The sequence below is a fragment of the Pimephales promelas genome, chromosome 18 (assembly GCF_988280905.1).
Source record: "Pimephales promelas chromosome 18, fPimPro1.hap1.1, whole genome shotgun sequence".
NCBI classification, from domain to species: Eukaryota; Metazoa; Chordata; class Actinopteri; order Cypriniformes; family Leuciscidae; genus Pimephales; species Pimephales promelas.
In genome coordinates this window covers 21,344,021-21,357,271 of record NC_142786.1, presented here as the reverse complement: position 1 = coordinate 21,357,271, position 13,251 = coordinate 21,344,021, and the positions used below count along the sequence as shown (strand labels likewise).

General features: G+C 38.7%; 1 protein-coding gene across 29 annotated transcripts in view; it reads left to right on the top strand.

The window, feature by feature from the left end:
* Window positions 1-13,251, top strand: part of clasp2 (cytoplasmic linker associated protein 2) — a 57,940-nt gene that overhangs the window by 31,708 nt on the left and 12,981 nt on the right. For 5 of the 29 annotated variants that reach the window (XM_089123070.1, XM_039681034.2, XM_089123092.1 and 2 more), the window contains 10 exons: window positions 412-438; window positions 2,840-3,007; window positions 3,198-3,239; window positions 5,152-5,259; window positions 6,929-6,991; window positions 7,485-7,591; window positions 8,297-8,320; window positions 8,450-8,697; window positions 8,818-8,881; window positions 9,660-9,716. In XM_089123070.1, the coding sequence (XP_088979196.1) occupies window positions 412-438; window positions 2,840-3,007; window positions 3,198-3,239; window positions 5,152-5,259; window positions 6,929-6,991; window positions 7,485-7,591; window positions 8,297-8,320; window positions 8,450-8,697; window positions 8,818-8,881; window positions 9,660-9,716 (908 nt within the window). The remainder of the gene's footprint in view (window positions 1-411; window positions 439-2,839; window positions 3,008-3,197; window positions 3,240-5,151; window positions 5,260-6,928; window positions 6,992-7,484; window positions 7,592-8,296; window positions 8,321-8,449; window positions 8,698-8,817; window positions 8,882-9,659; window positions 9,717-13,251) is intronic. The other 24 variants (XM_089123073.1, XM_089123078.1, XM_089123075.1 and 21 more) reach the window with 19 other exon arrangements.

Below are 13,251 nucleotides of genomic sequence, written 5' to 3'. Positions count from 1 at the left end.
TGCAGGCGTGTAGAAACACACACTCTCAGACACAGCGGTTTAGCAGTGTATGCTCGGTAGCCTGGGCTGCTTTAACACGTTAAGAGTGTTGATGGAACTAAAGCAGTGGCAAACACAACCATGATGTTTTTCATCTTTTGTGTGCCTTCATGGTGATTCTGTGGAGTAACGTCAGCTGCGCAGTCTGTTGTAGGGCTTTTTGAATCTATGTGCGCAACTCATACTGATGTTTTCATTTGCAGGCTTATGGTTTTATTCATTTGTACGATGTGTGTGTCAAAAACAACACATTGACAGCATGTTTTTACCCCATAATGCATTTGTATTCGTTTAATATGCTATTCCTCCTCCCACCCAATGGGTCTCTTGGACCCGTTCCCGCTCCCTAATCCTTTCCCCTCATTGGCTCAGGATCACAGTCTGCTACCCCTGTTGGTGGTAAGATTTTCAACATATTTCACCTGTCATTTATTCACTTAGTCCAGTCACTCCCATCCTGTGGGCCTCCACCCTCTAGTCTTACATCTCCCCTTGTCCTGACTCATGGAAAAACATGGTTTTGCCATCAGCACCCACTCTCTTCACTGCATGGAGGGTGTGTTGCTTGGTTCACTTTGGATGGTGTTTTTTTTTTTTTTTTTTTTTCCTCTCTTCAAACCTGTGAAAAACTTGAACCTTATATAAGGCTGGGCGGTATGACGTTATATGCGCTTCGTTTATACCGATTCTGGTTTTGCTGGGAATCTGCTACACTGATTCCTCTATATCTGAGGTGCGTTTTTAATTTTTATTTAAGAATCCACAAAATTGCAGAAAACTTCAAAGTGATGGCTTTGTTTTAATTCAAGTTTAATGTAATGTGATGCTGTTTCAGTACTGGTTCTTTCATCTGTCATGAATCATATTTAAACATATTTGCTTGAATTTCCAGCAAAAATAACTTTTGTCTGATTTATGCCATTAACATGATTTAAGAATTTGGTCATATCGCCCACCCCTGCTTTACATGTCACTGTGTGGGGAGATTTAAAGATTTGGTAATTGGTGTGTCAAAGTGCAGCGTGAGCATGTTCATTTGTGTTTGTGTAGTCTGTAGTAATAGAAACATTTTCACTTGTTCACTAGGCAAACTTCATTCTTCCCTTTTGGTCTTGACACAATCGGAATCACAGCACTAGCACTTTTTTGTCGAACTGTGTATATGTGATTATTGTTGTGTGAATTATTGCTGTGTGGATAAACAGTAAAAATATTAGCATAGATATGAGGATTAGTTGTTGATGTTTGGTTTTGGTGGACAGTAATGTAATTTGTGCTATTTATTATATATATATATATATATACAGGACTTGACATTTAAAGGGGTGGTTGATTTGTGATTTCACTTTTTTCATTTTAAATAGTGTGTAATGTTGCTGTTGGTGCATGAACATTGTCTGCAAAGTTGCAGCGCTGAAAGTTCAATGTAAGCAGAGATATCGACTTTTAAAAAAGTTTACTGCCTACAAAAACGACTCGATTGGGACTACAACGGGTTTTAGACGTCACTAACCCACACATTTACATCAACCCTCCCTCCGGAAAATGCAAAAAAGGTCATGCGCATATTTCTGCGGCACGTCGAAAGTGTGTTATGTTCACACAGCTGTCAGGTCTTCTGTGTTCGGTCTTCCCACAGATGCTGTAGTTCGTCGATAATAGATACAATTTATGTTTGATTATGTTCCTGAAAATGATAATTTAGCTATTGTGTAAAACTAAGGTGTATAAAGTAAAAAAAATAAATAAAAAAATAGGCAAATTACCATTCAGAAACGTTTTGTAAGAGCCGTGTTTGGGGAGGTTCTGCTTGTCTCTCTTCATCGCCGCTTTCTGGGTCTGATTCTGGCTCAAACTGATACTGCAGTATCAACACCAATATGTATATTTGACATGAACAACACATGCAACTTCACCCATAAAGGTAATGGGCGTGAATTTTCCGGACAACGTGCACTACAGTTTAGCCAATCACAACACACTGGCCCAAACTAACCAATCTGAGCCCATTGCCTGTTTCTGAGGGAGTGGTTTCATAGACTCAGGAAGTCAACCAGTCGTTCGAACGACAGAGGAGAAAGCGGCTTACAATAAAGGTGAAATTTATGAAAAATAAGACTTAAAAAAAAAAAACACGAATACTTGTTATATTGCACCCCATAAACACAATCATGCAAAGAAAGAAACCAGTAAACCTCCCCTTTAACTTTTTTGCTCACCAGCCTCTATGTCTAGTGGTTTTCCAAAGTTACTAGCCACTAGCATTTTCACTGGCCACAATTTTGACATCTAAAATATAGGGAATAACTGCCATCTAGATATTCAGCTCATAATTTGGCAGCTGGCATATTAGGCTGCTGTCACTTTAAGACCTGACGCACTTTGGGTCACAAAATCTGCGAGAATTAATACAATTATGCTCAATATTCCCCACCGAAATATTCAAGCACTAACATCAACAATATTCATCCGGAGCAAATGAAACAAGTGAGTAAAGGCGTGTCAACTCACTGTCAGAGAGATGGGAGAGCGAGAATGCGCAGCTGGTATTGTGTATCCTACAGAAGAGTTTCAGATATTTAATTATCGATACGTATATGTATCGATATGGATGCCTTTTTAAAGTGTAAAATTAATATTATATAAAATTCATGCTAGTAGGACTGTTACACGCCACTGCTAAATTCCAAGACGGGTTTGAATGTCAAGCCCTGATTATATATAAAGCTGTTTGTGTATGCATTTAGTGGTCTGTCAGTCTCACAGTTGTTTTGTCTTTTCATTTTCTGTATATTTACAGCGGGTTCTCGCTCGGGTTCCCCAGGCCGGGTTTTGACGAGTACGGCTCTGAGCACGCTCAGTACGGGAGCTCAGCGTGTGAGCGCGGCTCCAGGCTCCCACCGTCGCAGCAGGATCCCTCGAAGTCAAGGCTGCAGTCGAGACTCCAGCCCCACTCGCCTGTCTGTTGGTAAGCATTCGTTTCTGTCTGTGACCGTGAGAAACTCTTCTGTCTAATGAATAAAATACCTTCCTTATCAGTGAGTGTCCATTGAATCTGTTGGCACAGTGTTGCAATTGGCCCCAAGACTTCTGTAGGCCTTCACGTAAACGGGTGACAGTGTTCTTACCAAAACTCAAATGTTTTCTTTCAATCAAAGCTCCTTCAAACATCAGCCACATCTACAATGGATCAAAAGGAGGTATGCCTTTTTTTTTTTTTTTGCCTTGGTCTCTGCCACCCATCCCATAATGATAATCCATCTGCCTGTCTAAGCTGGGGCTGTCATCCTAATGGTGTTTCATGCTGAAGTTTGTGCTCTTTTGCGTGTAACACACTGCTTTGTGAAAGCAGAAAATGCCATCTCATTAACCTGCTGGGTCTTCCCTTGTCTGCTGTGATGCTAAACGCCACAGCTTGATGCTGATCTTTGCAAAATGAATGCGTGAAGTCCATCTCATGAATGCAGATGAACGTTGAACGTTAAAGAGACAGGATATAAAAGCAAGCATCCAGACCTGCCACCTCCCATTTAATAACATTCACCCTTTAATTCCTAACCTTTTAATTGTTCGTCCTATCAGTGAATGTCTGCTCATTTCTAATCTATTCCTTTTAATGTGGAATATGTGCATGGACAAATATTCATTCAAGAGTTCATTGTTGTCTTCCTGCCTATTTTATGGGAGGTTCCTCAGGGCTCTGTTTTGGGACCTCTTTTTTTCTCAAAAAATTCAAACTCCATTGTCATTTCAGTGCTTAACAATAGGCCTATATCACACTTCCTGCTTCCGGGAACGCGGAGTAGGGATACAGAACTTCCGGTCAACAGTATTTCTCGATAAGGATTTAGATGTCTAAACCATCCGAGGTAGACTGACCACGAGTTATGAGGTTGTGAAACAAAGGTTTTTGCTCTTGTTGAAGCTATAAGTTTGTATGAAATCAACATTGTTTAAAAAAAAACATGTTTTACTGCGATCTTATGAAAAAACTATACCCAAAATCCTAGGCGTAGTAGCAACGTCCGTTGATGGAGAGCCTAAGTCCCGCCCCTCCGCTTCCGGCTCATGGGACCTTACATGGGAAAAAAAATGAATGGTAGTCAATGGCGAGAGACAACTTATCTTTTTATTCCGTCTGAACTGTGCCCTCAATTACACATGATTTTTGTCAATTTAAACGATAATTCTGAAAGTCAAAAACGTTGCAGTTTGTCATACAACAGAAGAGTAACATTTAGTTTTATGTGCAAATCGCTCTATGAACTACATCTCCCGGGAAGCGAAACGAGATCCGCTGCTCGTGTGTGTGCAGTCTGGTACAAAACACTCAGGCATGATTGCGTAATGTTACGATTATAACTTCATTCATTGAGAGAAAATGTGCACCTTTGGGGTTTGTAGTCTTTGTAATTACGTATTTTCACAGTCTTATACCTCAACGGTTTTACATCAAACTGCAACTTTCTTTACTTTAAAATGTATCTTTTAAATTGACAAACATCATATGTGTAATTCAGGGCACAATTCAAACGAGATCAAAATATTTGTTGTCTCTCGCCATTGACTACCATACAATATTTTTCCAAAATAAGGTCCCATGGTGGTTGACCGGAAGGGGAGGGACTTAGGCTCTCTTATTGGTCCAATTCGCTGTTACTATAGAAACGTTTACCTTACTGGCGAACAGCTAGAGCTACCAGCGGCTGCTGTTGTAGTGTACTGGGTTGCTCTGCATCAGGATGTAGACAGCCATACCTCAGCTTTCACGCTTTCCCACTTCTCGCTTTCCCACCAGTTTTCATTTACCATCCGAACCACATCGTCATATGTGACTTCAGGCAGGTTGCGGAGAGATTTGGTCCAGCAGTATCCATCGGACTCCGCCATTGTAAAAAGCGAACCGGAAGAGCCGTATCCCTACTAAAAGACGTACTTCCAGTCTTCAATTTTTTCCGTGACATAGGCCTATACTCCATGTAATTGTTACGGCTATTCCTTCCATATTTCTCCTGCTTTGTCTTGTCTGTTATACCCTCCAATGTCTCTGTTCTTCTTTATCTTTTTTTCTCTCTGCTCTTTTCTTGGTGTTTTCTCTTGGGGGTGGGTCAGCGAGGGGTAGTCGTATACCACGGCCTAGCGTGAGTCAGGGCTGCAGTCGTGAGGCCAGTCGAGAGAGCAGCAGAGACACCAGCCCTGTGCGCTCCTTCACGCCGCTCGGTGAGTAACCACGGCAACCATTTCATCTACCAGGACCAATCAGCTTCAACACAGCAGGGGGCATAAACGATTAGGCAAGATCATGCCATATTGAAAAATGAAAAGCGACATGTCCTCCTTTGCTTCATTTGAAACTGGAAGTCAAGCTTTTGCACATTTTGCTCTTTGCTGGACTCAGTTTGCTTCAATTTTTGCTGCTGCCAAACACAAATGTTTGTGCTGTACTGCTGGCGCACGTTGTATTAAGAAGATCTTTGGGGTTATAAATCCCACATGATTCAGCCTGGTCAGGAAGCAGTTTTCTCCTGGCCTTGGGTTTTTTTTTCACCTCATTTTACATGGTGAACATTACTGATGGATGCTGATACAAGCTTTGTCTTAGATGGTCCGTAAATGCAGCACACCAGAGAAAAATTATCGTAAACAAAGGTAAAACCTCAGACAGGAATTATTAGGAATAACTATGGAAGCTTGTTTCCACCACTTAATGAAAAAATAAAAAAGGTCATTGCGACTTTTTAATCTCGCAATTCTGACTTTATTTGTCAGAATTGTGGGATTTAAACTCAGAATTGCGTGATATAAAGTCGCAATTGCGTGTTATAAAGTCTTATTGCGAGATATAAAGTCAGAATTGCAAGATATAAAGTCAGAATTGCGTGATATAAAGTCGCAATTGTGATATAAACTATTATTGGGGGGGAGTTAGTCTTTTTTTGCCATATAATTGGCCTGATAACTCGCAATTGCGAGTTTATGTCTTACAATACTGAGAAAAGATGTTAGAATTTTGAGATATAAATTCGCAATTATGTGTTATAAAGCCAAAATCGTGAGATAAAAAATCTTGAATCTGTCTTTTTTTTCGCACAATTGCGACTATTTCTCAGAATTCTGACTTCATATCTCGCAATTGTGAGATGAAAAGTGGCAATTTATTTTTTTATTTTAATTTTTTATTCAGTGGTGTAAACAAGCTTCCATTTAATAACCCTAACAGTCAATATGCATTTAAAATTCACAGTTTATATATTTTAATTTAATGTATATTCCTCATCAGTACCTACACCACTTTGTTTTTATCACTTGTTGAATTTCCTGTTTTGCACAAAAATGTCATGAGAAAGAAACATTTTTTGTGAATGACTGTCAATAAGTTTAAATCACTAAGTTTGATAGTTATATATATGTGCAAGCTTTCTGACAAATAGCTGTAGTCCTCCTCAGTGTACCAATAATGTGTTACACCTCATACATACTTCAAAATCACAGATGATGTCTTTTTATGATTGATTGTTTTGTTTTTTTAAGAATCAACCTTTTCATTGCACAATTATTTTGAGTGGCACAAATTTCATAAGAACATTTAAGATAGAGACTGTCTGCTTCCAGCAATATTTTTGATGTTAGGTATGACGCAATTAAAACTTATTTTACCTTACTTGATGAAAGTGTGAAAATATTCTTGCTGTAATGCAGAACTGGACTAATATCCTTCAGCACTGACACTTGAAGTGTGTGAAATTGTGTGTCACAGCAGGGCATGTGTGTGTTTGGTGATGGGACGTTCTCACTTTACTGCTAATTGGGAGTTTCTCTGGTGAGCTCTAACACTGGCCTGGTTATTTACGCGTGTGTGCTTGTTTGCATTCTTGTGTGTGTGTTGCAGCATCCCGGCATTATTCGCGCTCAACTGGTGCTCTTCATGCCCCAGATGCCTTCGGGGCAGCAGGTGAACTGTCACCTCAGCGGCACAGGACTCTTTTCAAAAACTTTTTTTTAAGTCATTGTCACTTTTTGACTTTTTAGTTTTTCATCTCATCCTTCTGCTTCTTTGAGTTTAGCCTCCATCGGACCTGCATGCTTTAAGTTTAGTTTTAACAACCGTTCCAACCATTACCTCGATAACAATCGTATTCAAGTAGATTCACGTGGAAAACCTTTCAGTGTCACTCATGATTTTTCCTGAATTTAACCCAAGTTTTTTTCTACGTGTCCTTATTTTTGGAATTGTTTGTTGTTTGGGCATTTCTGGTTATTTTTATATAAATGTTTACTATATTGTGATAATTTGTTTTTGTTCTCTTATCTCAGTGTCTTTATTGGTGATTGCTCAGTATCGATAAGATCACTGCATGCGTTTTTTTGTTTGAAAATGTAGGTGGTTTTTTTATATATATATATTTGTGGATGTGTGTGTGTAAAATGCGTGATGTGTGTTGTAGGTTCTGGGTTGGGTATGTCTCAGTCCAGTCGTCTCTCATCTTCAGTTAGTGCCATGAGAGTGCTGAACACCGGATCAGATGTGGAAGAAGCCCTGGCAGATGCGCTGGTAAATATGATACATAGTCAGTCACACACAGGAACTCTGCTTACACACCACTCACATATAAGTTTACATGGCCTTTTTCTCAAACGTTTACAGACCCAGAATCTCATGTTTAGCCATTTAAAGAAAGATAAATCTTTGTTTTGTTTATATATATATCATTCAAAAGTTTGAGGTAAGATGTTTATTTTAAAAGAAATGACTTTTATTTCAGCAAGAATGTGTTAAATTGATAAATGCTGTATTTTAATCATTCTGAAAAAATCCTGAAAAAATATATCAAGGTTTCTAAAAGAATATAAACAGTTGATCATTGATCATATTAAGAAATGTTTCCTGACCACCAAATCGGCATATTATATTATAATTTATAAACGAAGGATCATCTGACACTGAAGAATGAAGATTATTTTTTCACAATAGTCCTTTTTGCTATTTTTTTGCTCAATATGAAATGTTGAACATTACCGACCCCAAACTTTTGAATGGTAGTTTATGTACTGTATATACATGCTCTTGTGTAGGGATGTCAAATGTACTGATCCATGCCATTATTTTTTTACTATAAATATCAAACTTCTACAAAAAACTGTACTCACAAAATTAACATTAGATTCACATAACCATTGTATCATGCCCTTAAATGTCTGTCTTTAACTTGTCTATCATGCTTTAACTTTAACCTTTTGGCTTTATCAATGCTGCCAGCTTTTAGGAGATATGCGTGGCAAGGTTAGTGTGTCTGGCTTTCTGTCTATCTGTCTCTCTGCATTAAAGCTTACATTTTCAGTCTTACCTTCAAGTTGTCTGTTTAATTCATACCTAAAATGATCATATGGATTTGATTTTATGTTTCCGAAGCAGAAGAAACCAGCTCGGCGGCGGTACGACACCTATGGGATGTACTCGGATGATGATGCAAATAGCGACGCCTCCAGCGCGTGTTCAGAGCGCTCGTACAGCTCCCGAAATGGCAGTATCCCAACGTATATGCGTCAGACTGAGGATGTGGCCGAAGTGCTCAATCGCTGTGCCTCTGCCAACTGGTCCGAGAGAAAAGAGGGGCTGATGGGATTGCAGGCGTTGCTGAAAAACCAGCGAACTCTCAGGTAAACACATTCTTATTTTTGAATTTTTGCTGAATTGGATGATTTTTGTCTCATATGTAAATAAACTCTCTCATGCTCAATGCAAGTTTGTGTTTAATTTGTTCTTTCTGTCTGTTTCAGCCGTGTTGAGCTGAAGAGGTTATGTGAAATTTTCACCAGGATGTTTGCAGACCCACACAGCAAGGTACCTTCGCATGCCACTTTCATTCACGCACGCAACGGACATAAACCAGCATGAACTCTTGCGTCTCACAAAACTGCTTGACTGTATCGGATTCTGCCTCACCCACAGCCCGTATTCTCGCCACAGACTCACAGATCCGCACTCTCGGGCATGTGCATTGTACACTAACTCTCGGGTTGAGGACCGTGGCTAATCGCATGGTTTGGTTTGAGTGGATTTCTGATTTCAGAAAAATTAAAAGCTCGTCTTTTTCAATCACTCCAACGCCAGCCCAAACTTCCTCCGTAGCTTTTCTCTCTTTCATGCTTGCACTCACACATACTCACACACGGGACTGTCACAATTCCAAAAAATAGACCTTAAAAATACAATGCAAATCGTTGGAATTTAGGAAAGACATGAGAAAATCACATGAGAGTTCGATATTTCAATATAAATTACAATATAGACGCATAAGGTAAAAAAAAATATATATATATATAAATGTACATAATTTTGTCTTAAAAAAATATACAGTATGTAAATAAAAAATGTGGTTAGTCTAATTTGCGAAACACAGCCTTTAAACGCATCATGAAAGGTACATTATTCCTACAGCGTTGACAGCCCAGTCCTACACACACAGACTAACCCGCGTTTGAGGTGTTTCTCTTTCTCTCGCTTATAACGATCTCCTGGAACCTCTTTCTGGCATTCTCTCTCTTGTCGGGTAGCCCGTAGCTCCGCCCCATATATCTGATTACAGGGCTCATGGCCCGCCCCTCTCTCTGATTTGCAGCGTGACCCCAGAGGCTTCGGCACGGCAGAATCCGGTATCAGTTCTGCCTCTTTTAAGGTACAAAAGTCATTCTCTCACTCCTGTCCAACATGATTATATTCTACAGCCTCCTGAGCTTCAAGGGTCTGGAAAACCCTGGATCCTTTTGTGTGGATGTGTAAATGACAAAATATGCTTATGCTGCTTTATTTTACCCTTTTCCCCAGATTATATTGGTCATGATTTAATGGGTGCATTATTTATCTATCTCTTTTTTCATTGTATGGTGTTTAAATTTTAAAATTAAATGATTTTATCATTTTTAAGGAAGGTGCACTATGTAACTTTTGGCCCTCTAGTGGTTATAAAACAAAACTGCATGCACTTTGTAGAAGAACATTGTTTTGGTTGTGCTCCGGCTCTTCGTGACTGTGCGGATGAATGGTTATCCTACTGTTTACTACTAGACTTAAGCGATATAACCAGTTTAGTTGGAAAGGATCTCAAGCTGACTAGCTGAAGATGTTACTGTAGCTTTACCCAAGTATTAGACATGATAAAATAAATTCCAGCACAGCGCTACAACCATAATGAAATCAGCCTTCACAATAGATGATGCTTTACACTGAACTCTGTAATGGCGCTTTTCCACTGCATGATACAGCTCACTTTTGGGGGGTTTCCACTGTCCTTTTTTTTTAAAAAAAAACTTTAATTTCACTTTTCTCAAAGTATGGATCAGACAAGACACATGGGCGAGTGACGGATGCAATTTCTTGTGAAAACCATCCAGTCAGATACTTAACAGGCTTACCATAGTGAATCAGACTAAGACAAAAAATATGACAAAAGTTACATAGTGGACCTTTTAATTTAATTTCTTTTAATTTCATGTTGTTCCAAAAATGGTCCCACAGTTACGAGTTAAGGAAATTCACCAGTGTGTTTGTTTCTTTTCATGCCTTTCCCTGTGGTGGAACTGTAGAGAGTAAGTTTGGTTAACTTTTGTGCACATTTTTTTTTTTTTTTACTGCTTGTTTGTTTTAGTGCCATCATGTGTAAATCCAGAAACTGAGATGCTGCTCTAATAAGTAGCTGGAAAGCATTTATTCAGTTTTTGTCTGTGTTTTTGGGACTAAGCACTAACAGGGCAATCTACTTTACTAATACACTAATCAGTAACCAATATGATGGTGAATATGCGATGTCAAAGATTGTTGATCCTGCTATTAATCTGTGGCTTTGCTGTTAACTAATCAATTATATCTAAAAAGTGTCCATTATAAACATCTGTATCTCATCAGTAATCTGTATGTTTGATGTTTTAGAATGTATTTATGTTTTTAAAGAGACAAATCTTCTGGTTTTTCCCCCCATGTAGGCAAATAACTAAGTAGTGCCTTTATCATCTAAAGAAACTAGTGATTAAATCATAATGTGCGATTTAAAATCATTTGATTGTCTTCCATACAGATTTTTATTTTTTTTTATTCTTAAATATTACAAAGCTATCAATGGATTTTTGTTAACATGCAGTTAATTTCTGTATTTTATATTACTTCCCCATATCACCATTGATAAGTATGTAGAGGCCGTTAAAAGATCATAATCTTGATCCAAACACCCACGTGTTGTTATTCCTAAATAACAGTGATTTGACAATGATTTTTATTAAACCTTGGACAAGTACGATCACAGCGAACATTTAAATCTGAATGTTCAATCAAAATAGAGGAAATCATTATTTTAAAGAGTAACTAAACACTTAACCAATTTTTTTAGTTAATGATCTGAAAGAATGGATCTTTATTAATACCAGTCATTGATATGAGTAACTTTTTTGACATTTGTTTATAAAGTGTTCTATTTCTACAATATATGGTGTAAAAACGTCTTAGTGCTGCCCTCTTCAGGTTGAACGGTGGCTACTGCAGTTGAATTTTCTTATTGGATGTTCCGCACTTCGTGACGTACACAGGTTTCAGCTCACCACGCGAGCTACGCCCTTGGCAGTATAAAAACCATCTTGTGTCGTCAAAACCACTGTAGGGAGTCAGGAATTGGAATTGTGAGTATTGAAAACGATCAGGATAGAGTGTTTTAGCATCTATTTCGTCCCCTCTATCTCCGCTGGGGTCAGCCCACTTTTTCAGTATTTTCAAATATATATACGTAGTGGGTGGAGTCAGGCTCTGACCTAGGGTGACCACCCGTCCCGCGTAGCGCGTGCGCGCACAGCGTTTGAAGCCCAATTCATGAGTCCCGCAAATTGAGACCGTGTCACGCATAATCAATGGTTGCTCAAAAAAAAAAAAGAAAAGTCGGTCAGTCTATATCCTCGAGACCCAGGCAGCCAAACATTGTGCCTGAACAGGTTCACGTTCATGAACTCGTTCATATTTTGGGTGAACTGAACGTATTGTTTTACTGCCTGTCCTGATGGGGTGCCAGATTTCTATAGAGCCTTCCAGGCAAAAACCCGGCTAAAACTCGCCGTAAACAGGGCTTAATATGTGGCGAAAAAAACACCCAATCTGGCAACACAAGCCACCAGTGGCACCGCGGCCGCCGTCGACAAAGGCGTCGTATGATAATTTAAACGGATTTTATAACGAGGTCGGTGAAGATGGGAAATCTTACATTTCTGTGCAAACTTTGAACTGAACTAGTTCATTTTAAAATGTGTGAACTGAACTTTGAACTAGTTCAGAAAGTGAGAACTTCCCCGGTTGCCACTCCCACGTGACCTGCTGACTAGGTTGATGTCAACTTTTTCATTGTTGTCATGACAGCACACCTTATCGTTCCGTGAACCTCTGGAGTTGTGAGTTTAGACTTTTTTTCGACTTTTTTTAAAACTGTTCCTGTGGTGTTGAGCAACTATAATTCCTGTTAATCCTATAATTTATCTTTTTATTTATTTAAAGTGAATTAATTGTAATGAAAAATAAATACAATTAAATAGCTAAAGTAAATCGTAAGTGGAAGTGCATCTGTCAATTCATTGAATGTTCAAAATATTCTTTTTATTTAGAAAAAAATACACATTGGTCGGCCTATTCATGAGCATATATCAGCAATTACACATGTTTAGGGAATAGGGCATTATTAATGCATGTGCTAAGGTATGTGCTTTTTTTTTTTTTGAACAATTATTCATGTACAAACAGTAAGGCAATAGTAACAATTCTAGATATGGGTAAACCACTATCAGAGTCTGCCCGTGGGGTGGGGGCACCGCCGCGCCAAGCAGTGTCCCACATTGTCCCTCAGAAACATACCCCTTGTCCCCCCTTGGGCTTATTAGCAGGTGGTCACCCTACTCTGACCAGGGGTTTAGTTACCCTTTAAAGTAACTTGACGTTTCAAATACATCGTTACACCAGTAGGTGGCGACATCTGGCTTAAAAAATTTATTTGTCTTTCAATTTTTAAATTTAATATTATTGAAATAGTCTGCTGCAATTAACATTTTGTCATAAACTATAGTCAATTATTCATTGGAGAATTGTATAAATAAACTGTCTTTTATTTATATATATTTTTTATTTTATTTATCCAGAATCGTATAGCTGTGGAGACCATCATGATAATGTACAATTTGTGCTTTTTC